The following is a 15,972-nucleotide window of genomic DNA, read 5'->3' as shown; positions in this document are numbered from 1 at the left end:
CCTTCTGCAGTGTGAGGGGCTGTCATGCACGGATAGGAGGGAGCTGGGTTATGCATTTGCTTCCTTTGATGAGACCATCGAGACAGGTCTCCAGATGCTGCTAAGCAGGAGGGATGGGGACTTTGGACAGGCCACTGGCATGCGTGCCAGAGCCTCAGCTTTACATCAGTGACTGTCAGTTAAGCCAGATTCAATGTTTTCTTGCCTTGCAGCTCTCACATTTGTGTAGGTTTTCAGGCTAGTTTCAGCTGAGGGCTTGACACTAAGAATCTGTACACTATGTTGGCTTTGGTGAGAAAGAGGCTTGTTTTGCACCTGCTTTGATTCGCAGGACAATATGTTAATAACTGCTCTTGCAGCCAGTGATGTCATTAGCAAGCCAGATATTAAGCTCATTGTTTTAAGTACTGTGCAGGCATTAACTACTGGGTATTCAGAGCTCCTCTGAAATACTAATCTTAGTCCTATTTTGCAGCTAATCAGCAAGAGGGAGAAGTGCAAGCAAACAACTCTGCCACTGGCACTTTAAATTACCTCTTTTTTTTCTTTTTTTCTTTTCGAAGACACAGGCTATCAACTTCCACAGTATTTCTAAGAGCTCCATAATCCTGCACATCCCAGGCTTACAGTGGTTAGCTAAGCACAGCAGTGTAGCTGTGTGCTCGTGAATCCAGGCTTAGCCTCTTTGCTTTAGCTGGGGCTTTCAGCTGAGCAAGGTCCTCCTCTGCAAAAGTGAGCATACTGCAGCTGGCTCTTCCCATGGATGAAAGCTGCCCACTTTTGGATGTCCAGGCAGGCCCCATGCAGGTCAGTGATAAAGCAGAGAGAGCACCTGAGTGTTTCTGTGCGCGCTGATGCCTTCTCACGGCGTACAGGCCAGATGAAAGTGTCCCTGCTTGTAAGTCCCTCGCTCAGCTTTTGTAAGCAGTTACTTTAGGTGCTGGCTCAGGCACTGGGGCAGGTTTAGCTGTCAAGTCCCTCCTCCTGCTCTCCTTTTCCTGCTTGTATGCACTCATCTGTTGGAGGTGCCCATCCCAGAGCAGGAATAGCTGAGTTGGGCCACTGCCAGAGTTTCTGTCACTCCAGGTCACAGCGTGGCACGTGGTGCCTCCCACTGATGCAGATAGATCCTGCAGAGCTTGTGCACTGAGCAGTGAGTTCAGGCAGCAGTGTTCCCAACACCTGGCTGCCCTGGCTTTGTGGAGTCCCAGTCTGTATCTGCATCAAATGCTATTAAATATCAGTGTTGATAGTAAGGTGTGGGAAAAGTGGAAGAAAAATATCTCTGTTATGTCATTTTATTTCCAAGTTCAAAAAATGCCACAAAGTAACCAGAGGAAGCATTATTTCCTCCTTATGGCTTTTCCTCTGTGTTATTAAGAACTTGTTAGAGGAGAGTATTGTGTGTTAGTGCATTTGCAGCTTATATATGCTGCCATTTTTCAGGCTGGTCTAAAAGCAGGAGCTCTCAATACAGTTTCCAAGGGAGCCCTCTCTGTCTTGGTAGCCATCTGCTGAGCACAACAGCTTCAGCACAAACTATAAATGTAGTGGATAATTACATATTTATTCAAGGGTTACCCAAGGGTCCAAGGGTTTCTTAATAACAAGGCATTCCATAAATAGTGAGAGGTAAATATTTCAAAAATCACAAAAATATCACAGATACTGGGTTAGGTGGTGGAAATGGATTTAGTCATGATGTTGTTATCGCTTTTGTTTTATTTAGCAAACTGTTCCTTCCTTCTCTTCTGTGGTCCTTGTACAGTCTTGAGCAAGACAGCATGATTAGCTAGTCGTCTAACCTAGGAGGCATTGCTTTGGGAATCCGAATAAGCTCAAGTCTCGTGGTGGAATAAACCTCAATAAACACATCTGTCTTATCTGTATTTACATTTGAGACTCTGAGAAGTAATACAGGAATTCATTATTTCTGACACGAGGTACAGAAATGCATACGAAGAGTTCATCTCACTCCACTGGTCCATGCTGCAGCTGTTTAAAACCTCGGACGTGAATGCAGATGACAGTCTTACACCCCCATCCTTCACCCCATGCGTGCCCAGCCCGTCTCTCCCACTAATTGGCAGAGCTATAAAATCTTGCTGTCCCTGGTGGGAGGCAGTGGAGATAAGCAGCTTCCAGCAGCTCCCAGCTGTTTAGCTGGAACTGTTGTGGGCAGCAGAGGGACGGGGGCCCACACAAGGTCATGCTAAGATCTGGCTGTTTGGATTCCTTGCACTTCACTTGGAAACAGCAGATTTCATCTGGAATGAAGTTGATGTCAATAAAAAAAGTAGCCAGGCTCAGATAGGTTTGAGAAGCGCATAGCTCTTTTGTTTGATTTTTTTGTTTAATAAATTGAATTACCCATAGCTCTGCCAGCATTCTTGGAATATGAAATAGTTGCTGTGGCTGATGCTCTGCTGCAGTGAGTGCAGTGATGCAGATGGTGTAACTGAGGTGCAGAGATTGAGGGCAGTTGACACTGAGGAAGGAGCAGCTTTCTAGGTGCTGGGGGAGGCAGCAGTTTCAGGGAAAAGCAGTAGCTCTGTGTGAACTATAGATAAAAATGCGTCCGAAGATGTTTTCTGCATCTCAGTGGGATGTTATGTTGCAGCAGAGAGGCAGTAGGATCTTTCCAAAGGAGCTTCTAGAGCTCTGGGCAGGGCAGATGTTGGCTGCTGGCAGTGCTGGAGTCCCTGTGCTGTTCCTTACTGGGTCCATGCCAGGTGGATTCATAGGGAACCATAACCAAAATAAGATGGATGTGGGGTCTCCTCATTCCCTTGAGTTCAACCTGCAGGCTAACCAGGCAGTGATGAGCACCTGGGTACAGACTGGATTCCTCTCTCTGCTGCCCAGGTGCTGTGTGGATGTGTTGCAACAGTGAAAGCTGTCACTAAGCTGATATGTTCTGCTTTGTTTCCTTTAGAAACTCTGTGGCTCCAACTACCCCCTGAGCATTGCCTTCATTGTGGTGAATGAGTTCTGCGAGCGGTTCTCCTATTATGGCATGAGAGGTACGTGGCCCATGGGAAGAGAATTTCCCATCCTTGTGTTTCTGTATATGATAGCCTGGTGTTCCAGACTTCTGCTGTATGTGGTCTCAATTGTCTTTCAAAGTAAATTGGTATTTTGGGTATTAGGCATGAACAACACGCCCTGATGTTGAAGCTAGACATGTTATAAACAGAAACTGGGACTAGAGACCTCCAACATCACTTCCAATCTAAATTTTTGTATCTTTCTCAGTCTCAAACCTCGTTTTCCAGTGTGTGATGTCTTTCAGTTGTGTGCATTCTCTGTGTCTGAGAATAGAATCATACAGGCACCTAATCTGCAAATAGAAATTATGCATAAACAGAACTACAGGCTCAGGTGTGATAAGCTAGAAAATATATTTTCCAGCTAAACATAAATGTTCATGAACAAGGAAAACTTGATACTCACATACCTCATTTAAGCTTTTCCTGTGTAAGGGATTATGAGGAATAGATCTGTAAGCACAGATCTTTCCACAGCAGTGCTCATAGTTGGTACGCAAATCCCTGTTTTCCTTGTCACTGTGATGTAGCTTCCTGCTTACCCACAGAGATGCACATCAATTATCTGATGTGTTTTGCTTGCTTCCTTTTAGCTGTCCTGACGCTGTACTTCATAAGCTTCTTCCACTGGGATGAGAATCTGTCCACTGCTGTATACCATGCCTTTTCTGCTCTCTGTTATTTCACACCTGTCATTGGAGCCATCATGGCAGACTCGTGGTTGGGGAAATACAAGTAAGTAAACATTTCTCTAATTCAGACAGGATCTGTCTGCACTGTACAACCTGCACAAGGTTCAGTGCTGCCTGTGCTCCTGATTTTGAGCTAGCTCAGGATGCAGCAAAGAAACACTTGTGAATGTCAGCTTCTCTCTGTTAATGGATGAACAACTAATGTGTTCGCTCATGCTGTTATGTGCTCCTCTTTCACCCAATGACCAATAGGCAATGTAATCCAAATCAATAAATTAAATCATAGAGCACAATGCTCCTTTACCTTCCTTCCCCATACACATTGAGGAAACTAAGATATAGGGTGGTTAACCCTCAGATTACAAAGTTCTGTCACTGAGATGAATCCAAAGATGGTAAGGAAGCAGTATCGTCCTCTGAATTTAGTAGTTTCAGATGAAATGTCACTAACTGTACCTTCATATGCTTTCTCAGCATAGGGAATACGTGAACACACCTATTTTTATCCCAGAGTAACCTGGGTTCAGTCAGATCATCTCCCTTAGTATAAAACCAGCTAAACTCTCCCTGAGAAAATTAGGGAGTCATCCCTTAGGCTGATAATTTTCAGGGCTACCATCTGTCCCAGAGTGGTGATGAGCAACTGTATACAGGACATTGTTTCCTTGGCACTGTCTGCTCACTGCCTGAGGAGTCTTGCTGTTAGTGATGAAGTGCAGCTGAACCCTTCCCTATAGGTCTAAGCACATCTGGCAGTGTGAGTCTCTACATGGAAAAAAAACTGCTGCAATATGCCTTTGTAGCAGAAAGCTCTTAAAGAGATATCAATATTCCTTTTTTTCTTTGTGCTTTAACTTAGTCATTTTCTTGTCCTATTGAATGAAAAAACCTATACACACACAGTTGGTTTGTTTTTTAGCTTTGTTATGTGAAGTTGCCTGGGAATGCTCAAAGCTATTTGAGGATATCTATCTTGCAGTGCGATGTTGTGAAAAAATAAACCATTATGCAAACTTTTGTGCATTAGGCAAGAGATTTTTCCTGGAATAATCCCCTAGTCTTTATAAATGGTGGCTTTTGCTGCAATAGCTAAACCAATACTAAGGACAGGATAACAGATTAAAGGAGATCACAGGACTTCTTCTAGCATCTCTTTCCTAACAAGTCCTTCCATTTTTACTGTGAGTGTTTTGTCTGCACATAAATACATAAATGTATGTTAATCTTTAAGATGATGAAGCAATGTAGTGCACTGAAAAGCCTGACCCTCCTGGTCAGTTTTCCTGCTCACACTCACCAAGATGTGGGAAGCAGATAGATGAGCTCAGTCCTCCAGAGGTGCTTGAGATTCAATTCAGTCTTATAACAGGAAAACCACACTCCTAATTCGAATGTAGTAATCAGGTGGGTTGAAAGCGAGCAGCAGTCCCTACAGATTCCTTCCAGCACAGTTAAGTGCATGCTACAAACTGCCAGTTATTAGTAGTCTGGAAACTGAGTTGAACCTGAAGAGTACTCATCTATTTGCAGTGTGGAACATTTAGCTTATTCTGCCCAGCAATCTCCCCAAAGAATGCTTCCCTAATCTCAATCCATTTGCTTATCTCCTTTTTCCAGTGTGCTAAATGTTGACGTAAAAGTTATAGCTGTCTGCAGTACTGGGGTTATGGACAAAACTATTCCTTGTGCATCTGCTAAATAGACCTTTCGTATCAGGAAGCACAGACACACTGTTTTCACATCATACATCACTCAGCACCTTCAGTCACTGCTGTTTGCTTTGCTCACAGGACAATCATCTACCTCTCCATTGTGTATGTGGTCGGCCATCTGATAAAGTCAGTCGGTGCCATTCCATCCCTAGGCAACCAGGCAGTTCATGTGTAAGTAGCTGCTGAAGCTGAATATTTTTGTAGGTTGCAATGGTAGGTGGTATACCCAGGTCTGTCACTTGTTTCACCTCCATCAGGCCAGCAGTTTGGAGGGGAAGTCTAGAGTGTGAATTCACCAGGAAAAGCTCGGAACCATCACCAGGACTGAGCCCTTTGACATGGAGACTTCTGTTCATGCCTCTCTGCTACATTATGCTATTGGAGTTTGGTCTCTTCCATCCAATTGCTCACACCAGCTCATTTCTCCCTCATTTTCTCATTGCTGTAGCTATGCAGCTCAGCAAGATCCTCTCATGTACATGGGAACGCTGAATCCTAAATACACATTTTCTGATGTGTGACACAGGAATGATGTGTTACTTGCAGGGTAATACCTCTCCTGCCCTCTAGATTTTGAACTGATAGGAATGTCAGAGTAGTTTTCCAGCTGGCATTTCTGAAACCACCACGCTGTTTTTACCGAGGTGATTCTGGCACTAAAAATGCATGCATGCATGCAGGCAGGAGTACATCTGGTTTATACAGCAGCTTTCTTTTGTCCTAGATTTGACCTGTCCTGATACTCCCGTTCTACCCAGAAATAATCAATAATCTTTTGGACCAACAGAGCGATTTTGAGGAGTGCTGGGAGGTGGAAAGCACTCAAGAGCCTAATTCAAACAGAATTTCTTCACTTACCTAGACTGGAAGTCTTATATGCAAAGGTTTTTTTTTTTTGTTTTAATTTTCCTTTTCTCAATTGATTTCTGCAGCCTTTTGTTCTCAGACGAATGAAAAATAGTACCTTGGATCTTTGATGTCTGGTATACTTAGTGGGCCTCCAAACAGCAAGAAACTGACAAACACTGTTTGTTTAATTGACTTATGCTGAATGCAGAAATGAGGATAAATAAATAAGTAAATATTTGCAGTTAGCTGGCTCATCATCACTGCCAATGTGCCAGAGACAGTGATACTAGAGGAATTATGGTTGAGTGACAATAAAATGTTCCCCTAAGCAGTGGAAGGGTTCTGCAATGGTGTTATTTTTGTTCTTGCATGAAGGGTCCTGTCTATGGTTGGTCTGTTTTTGATCGCCCTTGGAACGGGAGGTATCAAGCCCTGTGTCTCTGCATTTGGTGGGGACCAGTTTGAAGAGGAACATGTAAGATTTCTTTTCTTTTCTAAACTCTGCAGTGTCTGGGTATTTTATGAGGGTGTTCATGTTTTTAGATTCTGTTGTACTGGAGCCTGTTTGCTAGGAAATTATATAGGAATAATTTGCTAGGAAAAGATGTGAAGTAGGATGGTTTGCATGAGACCTGAAAGAATCAAGATGCTTTAGGAAAGGGAAATAACAACAGAATACTATTGATATCAGGAAGGATAGGTTATAATTGCATCAAGTAATCCAAATATTAATTGGGCACTGGAGGAATTGGAAGATCCTGTATAAGTATAGCATAGAAAGACTGGCATTTCTGAATCAGCTTAAGAAGTGTGATTATAACACATTGCAACACAGTACAGCAAACAAAAGGGAAAACTGTACTGAAAGCCTCTCTGCTTAGGGACTTTCCCTTAAAACAGAAATTAGACTGTTGTTGAGAAAGAACTGTAGAAAATTCTTGCCTTTTGAAGGTAGTTCTAGTACCTAATGTGGTCAGAATGTTTTCTAGATATGCCAGAATAGAAAGTTCTGAAGAGCTGGAAAAATGTTTCTTTTTAGTATTGTATCCTGTGAATTGTAATCCAGTTTCTTCATGTCCTTGTTATCCATCACAAGGACTTAGTACTGGCCTTCACATTGTGTAATGCATCAATCTCAAATTTCCATTATGTAAACCAGTGGCTAAATCAGGAATAAGGTAGCACCTGAAGAAGTGAAATGGGTCAGAATGTACTACTTTTAGCTATTACTGTGCATATCATAAGTCACAGAAGGCCACCGCTACAAGGAAGAAAATAAGTAGATTTGTGATGAGCAGGCTAAATCCACTAAGAATTATTTAGTATTGTTAGAAAAAAATGTAAAAAAATATACCTATTGAAAAAGATTGGGATCTTTAGAAGATGGAAATCCCCATCAATAGAGGTGTTGAGTAAGGACATTCCAGTAGTGGCCTATCAGAATAGCCACTGATGGAGTTAGATAAGGGGTGGCCAAGTGGCCTTGGTGAAGGAGTTTGGTGTTTGCCTTTTGCAGTGTTCCACCATGCAGTTAGCATTTAATGGATAAATAAAACAGACTAAAATACTTATTTTAAAACGTAGAGAAGGCTTGGTCTTTCTTCACATCAGCTGTATGATACTAAAGTGGTGAATCTTACAAGCAGAACCTTCTGCAGGTGTGTGCATTCCGTGCTGTACTGCCAGTCAGACCTGGTGCTTTACAGGATGCTGCAGAAGGAGAAGCAGCAATCAGAGGTGGTCACCACAACTCTGGCTGGCAGTGCAGCACACTGCTCTGGGGATGCACTGTGTGTGTACCAGCATGTGGGCATCTCAGGTTGCAGTGCGAATAGTTCCCCCACAAGGATTGTAACAGGTGCTATAGCAGCGTTTTCAGAAGTGCTACTTTATGAATATTAATGATTAATAATATTTATCCAGCATCTTTCAATTACCACCTAATTACAGGATGATAATATGTACCACTTATCTTCAGAGTGTTTTATAGACTTCAGCTAATGAATCTCAGCATGCCAGTCAGGCACATATTATTATTATCCCAAGCTTACCGTTACAACTCAGTTACAGAGAAAAACCCAAACTGCTCATTGTTGGTGTGGGCCTGTGCCTATTCTCCAGCAGTTAGACTACACCTCTCCAACAAATTTATCAAATGCTAAGGCTCAGACATTCCCTTGTGCTGCTTTCAAGGGAAACTAATTTAGAAAAAGAAACCTTAAAAAGCCTTCTGATAAGGACAATATGTTCTGTTCTATTCATTCTTTTCAGAATAGAAAGTTTGTATTTTACCATTTTGAAATGACTTTTCCCTTCAGAAGAAGAAAAAGAAAGGTTTTACGTATGTGATAGGAAATGTAAGTCTTCAAAACCAGAACAAGAAGTTTCGATTTTGTAAGGGATGAAAGATTTAGAGCCAACCAGAACTTTTTTTTTCCTCTCTGGAGTGTTGTTTGGGAAGGCTTCCTGTGTTTTTCATCTTCCATTCCAGCTAGAGTGAAGTAAGCTTTAAAAATTCCAAATGAGATGAAGAACTCGATTTCCCCCTCAGTTTTCAAGACACCAATAAACTTCAGCTGAACCTGTAAGGGTTTAGTTGTTCCATCTGGAAATGAGGATGTGGTGGTCTGCATCTAAAGTAAATAAATGGATTGCTCTGTGGTTTCCACGTGGAGATAAAGCTAACTTTTGAGGCATAGGCACACCGTTGGCCTGATTTTCTTAAGAGTACTTTGTAAATTCTAGGCTCTGCCACTTTCAGAACAGTCGTACTACACACAGTGATGGATACTGATTCATCAGGAGCTCAGATAGAGAAAGTAGATTTATCTGCAGGTTTCCAGGTACCCTTGTCTATGGGATTAGCAGTCCAGGCTAAAAATGCCTGAATAAAATGGTATCTACAATATGTTACATGAATGCACAGGCTGCTGTGCATATTAATTAAGGACCAAAGCTGCTTTCAAACAGTGCGGTGTGGTTTTTAAGGTACTAAATAGCTTTCTCTTTGTTTCTTTGTATTGCTGTTGCCAAGGAGATCAGGATTATCATGTACAGTACCTTTTCGCTAATTAGTTAATCCAAATCATGTTATTAATGTACGTCTGCTACAAAGATTAAGAAAGGAAGGAGGGAATTCTTTTTTTTTCCAATCAGTGTAAATTGCAAGCTGTTGGCCATTATTTTTGTACTCACTTCTGCTACTCTGACCATTTTTTTCCATCACTTTAATCTATAAATGTGTATATAAGGAAGTTTTAGTACACCTTGAGATCTCAGGCTTGATTCCTTAAAAGTTGTCCTCTTTTACTCATCTGCAGTTATTTACTTTTTAATCCTGTTTTTCAACCTTGTGAATATTGTTGTCTCAGGGAGCAGAAGGGAACAAGACCACATGTCTGGGGAGCTTCCTCACACACGAGTTAAAGCTTCGCATTCCAACCATGGTCAGGTCATAGAGATGTGGCTCAAGGTGCCCTAAGGAGTTTGCTGCCATGCACTGAGACGTGTCCAGTTTGTCCACAGCCATTGCACAACCTGGTGACAGCTGGGAGTGAAGCCCTAGATACTGATTAAATACATTGGCTGCTTAGGCTTGGGCTGTTTTTAAATGCCAGCTTCACCAACTGAGATGTCCCCAGCTGGTGGTACAGATGAACATGGTGTAGGCCAGGTAGCCTTCTTTCTCTGCTCTGCCAGCCCAGGCACAGTGAGGAAGTTTAGCACTGTTAGTGCATGTGTCTCTGAATATCTACAGTGCATGCAAGGAGGGACTGCATCTGACTGAATGCCTTCACATATTACTTTGTGAAAGGCACCAAAACCTGAGTCAAATTCTTGATTACTTCCAAACTGGAAATTATGTAGGAGGAAGGAAGGTCAGCAAGAATCCTTTAACTGTATGAACTCTGTGTTAAACCATCTGTTGAGTTCTGAGCTTTTGAATATGCTCCCGTAGATTTAATTTCCCCTATTAGTCTGATGTTGACAGGCTTCAGCTTGATAATCTCCTGTCTTATGGATCCTTTTCGTTTGTTGCCACTCTCATCTTTGCTCGTGTAAACTCAAAATATGCAGGTTTTTTTTTCTTTCTTTCTTTTTTTTTTTTTTAATGGAAGGAGAGGAGGGGAGAAAAAAGCTCAGACATAGGAACACATGATGATCTTGTTGAGCTGTGCCAAGCTGTACTGAATTAGGTGACAAAGGACCTGAATAAGTAGATGCTCTCCCCCTTCCAATCTCGCAACACTCTCAAAGCAGTGGCTTTTCCTCTGAAATGCCAAAAAGCCCCACAGTGCATCTCAAGATGATTTGTGTGAGCGTTTACCTGAAGGCAAGTTTGTTTCCCTAACATTTTATGCACTTTGTGTCAACATTTACCCAGTCTTCCTAACAAGAGAATTGAGAGAGCTGAATTTGCAAGCCTGATGCTGTGCGTTAGCTGTGAAACTGATACTGTCTTCTCTTGTTTTAGACCTCAGAGAGAAGCAAGTTTTTTTCCGTCTTCTATTTATCCATTAATGCTGGAAGTTTGATCTCTACGTTTGTAACGCCTGTATTAAGAGGTCAGTGTTGATTTAGAGTAAAACAATAAATTAGCTGCCCTCTGGCTACTCCATTGTGCATTGTTAGGCTCTTATGACAACTGAATGGCAGAAATTATATTATCTCTGGATTGGTCAGTGTATTGCATTTATGCCTTGTTAATCCTGCCATAGCAGCGTGACAGATTTATGATGCTAGCAGCAGGCAAGTCACAAAAACCATATTCCCAGTTGTATTTCAACGCCAGCCCAAACTGCGGAATTAAAATATGGGAGGTGGAAGGATCTGAATTGTCATCTAATTCTTTTTGTGTACAGTGAAGTATTGATCCCTGCCTTGCTTGTAAGTAACCTGTGGATGGGGAATTGATCTCTGATGTCCTGGGCAGGCATCAGGACTGAGTGGTTTAGCAAGGATGGGTTTGGAGTCCTACACTACACTGCTGACTGTGGGAGGACTCAGTCCTGGCACCCAAGCATGTCTGCATTGGTCTGCTTGGAAGATTGCAGCTCTGAGCAATTACCCTTGAAAACAAAGCACAGGCCTCTGCCCCACTTAGGACCTACTTTACATTCTGTCCCTGCTGTACTTCGTTCGTTGTATCGTAGCGCCTGGAAACCAGGGGACTGGCATGCTATAAATAAGGCACAGATGCAGAGGGAGGGGAACAGACCACAGGCAAAGGGATTGGGGGCAGGACTAGGTAATGTTCACACTGGTAATTTTTTCATTCTCTCCTGTGGCCTTCAGGAAGCTTTCTTTATTTGCAGTATTCGTTTCACCAGGCTGTTCATTTCACAAAACTGTGGGCAGTTGTGCTTGTCTTATATTTCACTAAAGTGTTGAGGCAAACACTCTCCTTACCCTGGTCAACCTTATGTTGAGAGGGGGTTTTGCTCAGTGCCATCACTGCATAGATGAAAATCTGATTCCCTTGGAATGTAAAAACCTGTGCCAACGTAACAGTGAACTAGTTGCAACATGGAAATGAGGTGGAGAGTAAAATTTCTGCTGAGTGTGAAAGGTTTCCTTGGAAAAAATAAGAAATACAGTCCAAAGACATTTGGCAGAAACGTGGAATAGATGTTTTTAGGTGGAGGAGTCCAGCTCACTTTGTATGTTAACAGTTCAGTGTGTCCATAGTATCTTGCTGCCAGCTTTGCTGGATTTGAGCTAATTTATGAAAATAAGCAAATAAATGTTATGTACCACACACACTTATGCAACTGATCATGATTGCCCAGAGACAGCAAACGGGGACAACAGAAGGCTTCATGAGCTGGTTTCCTGTTAACTCTGTTGTTTATTTTAGCCAAACTTATTTGTTGTTTTTTCTATGCAAGAGTGCAGTAATTTGTAGCCACTGGCATGCATACGCAGACTTCACTGCTAGCTCGCTGTTTGCAACCTGCCTTCTGAACTCCTGTAGGCTGAGAGACACGGGGTTTCAGTGAACCATACATTGGATCAACAAACCTGGGTTCCTGGTGGGCAAGACCTGGCTACCTCTGATGAAATTAGGAAGTTGGAGAGAAAAGGTATTGGAGAGGCAACTAGCGTGTCAAGTCTAATCCTGTGCACCCACTTATTTAGGAGTAGGGGTATTTGCTACCCCCTTGTCCACTGTAGATCACAATGAAATCAGATTTGAGCTTTTAGCTCAATAACTCATGCAGCTGGCACAGAAGCTGTGGAAACACAGTACTGATTGTTTAGATCTATGTGAACATATAATGATTTGAGGTTGTTTTAAATGTTTTTTTTTTCTTTCCAAATTACAGTTCTTATCACTGCTTTCTACCTATTTGTCCCCCTTCTACTATTCTCATCAATATCCCATTATCAGCTTCTATTGCTGGCAGACACGAGCCCAGCTTCCAAATTGTCCTCGTCAAGTGAGGACAACTGTTTCAAGGAAATTCAATTCATAGTGTCAAGCAGCAACAGCAAAGAAGATTTAAAGCCAAACCAAGTGACTGATCTAAGAGAAGCAAATCAAAAACCCAGGTAACATAAGGCTGATAATAATGAGATGTTTTTCTTTCTGAATTCTTTTTTAGGGGATGTGAAATGTTTTGGAGAGGATTGTTATGCACTGGCTTTTGGTGTCCCAGCAGCACTGATGGTGTTGGCGCTTGGTGAGTGAAAACCACCATATTTCTAGCAGTAGTTACCATTTTTAAGTCTGCGTGTGGATGAGAAAATGCACAAGTTCACCAGCACTGGATGGATACTGTGATGGAAAGCTCAAGAGTTCAAACTCATCCAACTGTTCCATGGTTCAGATCAGCAAGAAAAACTTTTAGTTCACTTAGAGATGGGCAGACTGTGGTCATCCTGCAATCCTAAATCATGATACTGGTGCAAAGATGGTTGTTCTGTATAACAAATGAAGACATTAAAGTAATTCTGATGTGCTACAGCCCTGTGAGCAGGTTAGGCCTCAGAGCTGCCATCTGAGCACTACTTAAAGTAGTACTCAAAGTACTCCAACTTACAGAAGAAGCTTAGTATGCCACTTCTAACCTTTCCACAGGTTTTTTGTAGTTTGAGGCCATTCCACTTTTGCTTCAGAATGCTTTCCACACAGAAATCTCAGAAAGGGAAGTTGAATGAGATGCCACTTTATTCATATCTCACTTTGCTTGGCTGAAGTTATTCCCACAATTACAGTGGCAGCCTATTATTATGTTGCAATAATAAGCCCTCATTGCCCTAGAATCAGGAGTGAGCTGCAATCATCCTGCTTCCTAAAGCCTGCGTCTTAGGCCTGTTAATGTACTGTCAAGATGACTTCTTCAACCCCTATCAAATACCCAACAATTTCTGCATTCTTACAGTTACTCATCAGTAGCCAATATAAAGGACACCCCATTAGCTTTAGTTTCACTGCTGCAGGGAAGCAGTCCCCTTATTATACTGCATTTGAGAGCTTTTAACACAGCATGGGTTGATTTCTCATTCAACATGTTAGCTTAATTGAGAGACCATGCAATTGTATGAATTGCATCCGTGATTTGGAAAGTTCATCCTCCTGAGAATGTTTAAGTTGTTTTTCGCTGTCAAACTTCCATCCTAGAGAAAGATCAGAGCGTTGGGAAAATGTTATCAGGTCACAACCTATGTTACAGCAATTATTTTTCAAAAAAAGTGCACGGTCACAGGCCTGAGCAGCTTCTCTTTTCCCACGTGGTCCATTCTTACAGTTTAGTGGGGCATAGGCTCCTCTGTGCAGCACCGTGTGATGAATGTTTCTAACAAGATAGCAGTAGTTGCCCAGGGAAAAATGGACATGTAAATACTACAGTTCCAGTGAGGCCATCAGTTGTAATGTGTTTTTAGCTAGTGTCCTGCTGTCAGATTCTGCAGCCTGCCCAGCAAAGCAGTTCTGTATACTTTTGTAAAATATTAGAGTGCTCTTGGATGTGATGTATTTAACTATGTGAGCAGCATGCAGAACTGGAGAATATACCCTTCCAGCCCTGACCAATCTCCTTCCCATGATGTTGGAAAGCAAAGACAAGTTTAGAGGCAGAATGGGCATCTTATACGACAAGATTTTCTGAGCTGCTTCAGTGTCTGGAATACAGGAGAGGACTGACATCATTTATTTTAATGCAGGAACCTCAATTCCCAGTGGGGTCAACGCCAGAAGGCGTTTTCAGCAAACTTAATGAATCACCTTTAGGAAGGCACCAATAAGTCCACATAGAGATGCTAAAAATGAAGTAGCGCTGTTACCCACTCTGTGACTTTGGACGAGTCTCTTTGGTTGGGATTCACCTAAACTGACTTCAGACACCTCGCTGGCAGTTCTGAAAGTCAAAACTGGATGTTCATAGTCCTAAAAAAGAAATGGTGAACATCCAGGTGAGAAAAGTACCTACTTTTCTCATTGCTTGCTTTGTTATATGGATTTCACGCTTAGCTTTTATTGTACTTCTCCTTGCTAAAACTTTTGGAACTGCAATGTAGTCAAATGCTCTCAAGGAACAGGACAAATGATCTGCAATTGGATAGCTCCAACTCTGACAGTACTTTGAAGCCTTGCTAATCTATGTTGTGTTTTGAGGGAGAAAACAGTACCTTAAATTGCTCATCCCTTCACAGAAACCATGAGTGAAGGTAATTTCTCTTAACGTCATTTAAATGTGCATGAGGTGCAAGTACACAAAGCTCATGTTGGATTTTGATTCATCCTCACATAGTTGCAATGATTTGGGATTAGTTTCACGCACAGGTATCAAGGTATCATCATCATCAACATCAGCAATTAAAAGTGGATTGTTTTTTAAGTCGTTTTGTAAGAATCACATTGCCTCTTGTAGGATGTCGCATCTTTTTCAGTTTGGAGTCATTAACAGGGCCCTATACATTTGTTTGGTTTGATAAAAGTACTGCCCTTTAAACCTCAAAGGGGTTGAATATGAGGGTGGGGGATCCTCCCCAGAAAACAGAGCAGGATTAAGCTTCAGTCATGTAAATTCTCATCTGGATTATAATCTTTTTCAGTTGTGTTCATAGCTGGAAGCGGACTGTACAGAAAAACACCACCACAAGGAAACGTCTTACTTGAAGTGTGCAAATGCATTGGAGTAAGTGTGTGCCATTCTCTCTTCTTCACGTGTAATTCTGAAGCCGCAGGTCAGAGGAGTGCAAAGGGAATGGGGAAGTGACATCTAGAATCCTTCTGGATGCTGCTCCTGGCTAGATATCTTGCTGTGTTGACCTGTAAGGAATAAGGAACACGTTTATGTCCCAGTTTATTCTTCAGCATTTCAACTGTTTTTCCATAGCTCCACATCTTCAGCTAAAGTCAGTAGAAACACTGGCTGGGGTTTGCTGCTAAGGACTGAAAGAAAAATTTAGAAACATAATTTCTTTCAGCTGAACAATTTTACTGAAGTTTATCGGTTCAGCAGACTGTAATATTCATATTAAGTTACTCTACAGTTACTCTAAGTTCCTCTACAGTTTCAGTATAGCCTATCAACTGTTTTTCATAGTGTGTGAGCTGGCTATAGTGTATGAGAAACCATGTCTTGCTTTTGGATGGATACGATGTTTCTTGTTCAGGACCTGTTGCAAACAGCAGGTGTTTTCTTTTTCTCTAGGTTAATGCTAGTG

The 15,972-nt window shown here is 41.9% G+C and overlaps 1 protein-coding gene across 3 annotated transcripts in view; it reads left to right on the top strand.

Annotated features, from left to right (window-relative positions):
- Positions 1–15,972, top strand: part of SLC15A2 (solute carrier family 15 member 2) — a 36,102-nt gene that overhangs the window by 659 nt on the left and 19,471 nt on the right. For 2 of the 3 annotated variants that reach the window (XR_016468166.1, XM_031590636.2), the window contains 7 exons: positions 2,936–3,023; positions 3,641–3,782; positions 5,530–5,622; positions 6,676–6,775; positions 10,775–10,865; positions 12,906–12,983; positions 15,358–15,440. Coding sequence is in view for 2 of the 3 variants with exons in the window: in XM_031590636.2 (XP_031446496.1) it covers positions 2,936–3,023; positions 3,641–3,782; positions 5,530–5,622; positions 6,676–6,775; positions 10,775–10,865; positions 12,906–12,983; positions 15,358–15,440 (675 nt within the window). In the remaining variant the exon portion in view is untranslated. Of the gene's footprint in view, positions 1–2,377; positions 2,432–2,935; positions 3,024–3,640; positions 3,783–5,529; positions 5,623–6,675; positions 6,776–10,774; positions 10,866–12,905; positions 12,984–15,357; positions 15,441–15,972 lie in introns of those variants that run through there. The other variant, XM_090143672.1, reaches the window with a different exon arrangement.

This window comes from Phasianus colchicus, chromosome 7 (genome assembly GCF_987193195.1).
Source record: "Phasianus colchicus chromosome 7, bPhaCol1.hap1.1, whole genome shotgun sequence".
Lineage (NCBI taxonomy): Eukaryota > Metazoa > Chordata > Aves > Galliformes > Phasianidae > Phasianus > Phasianus colchicus.
This window is presented reverse-complemented; position numbering and strand designations above follow the sequence as displayed.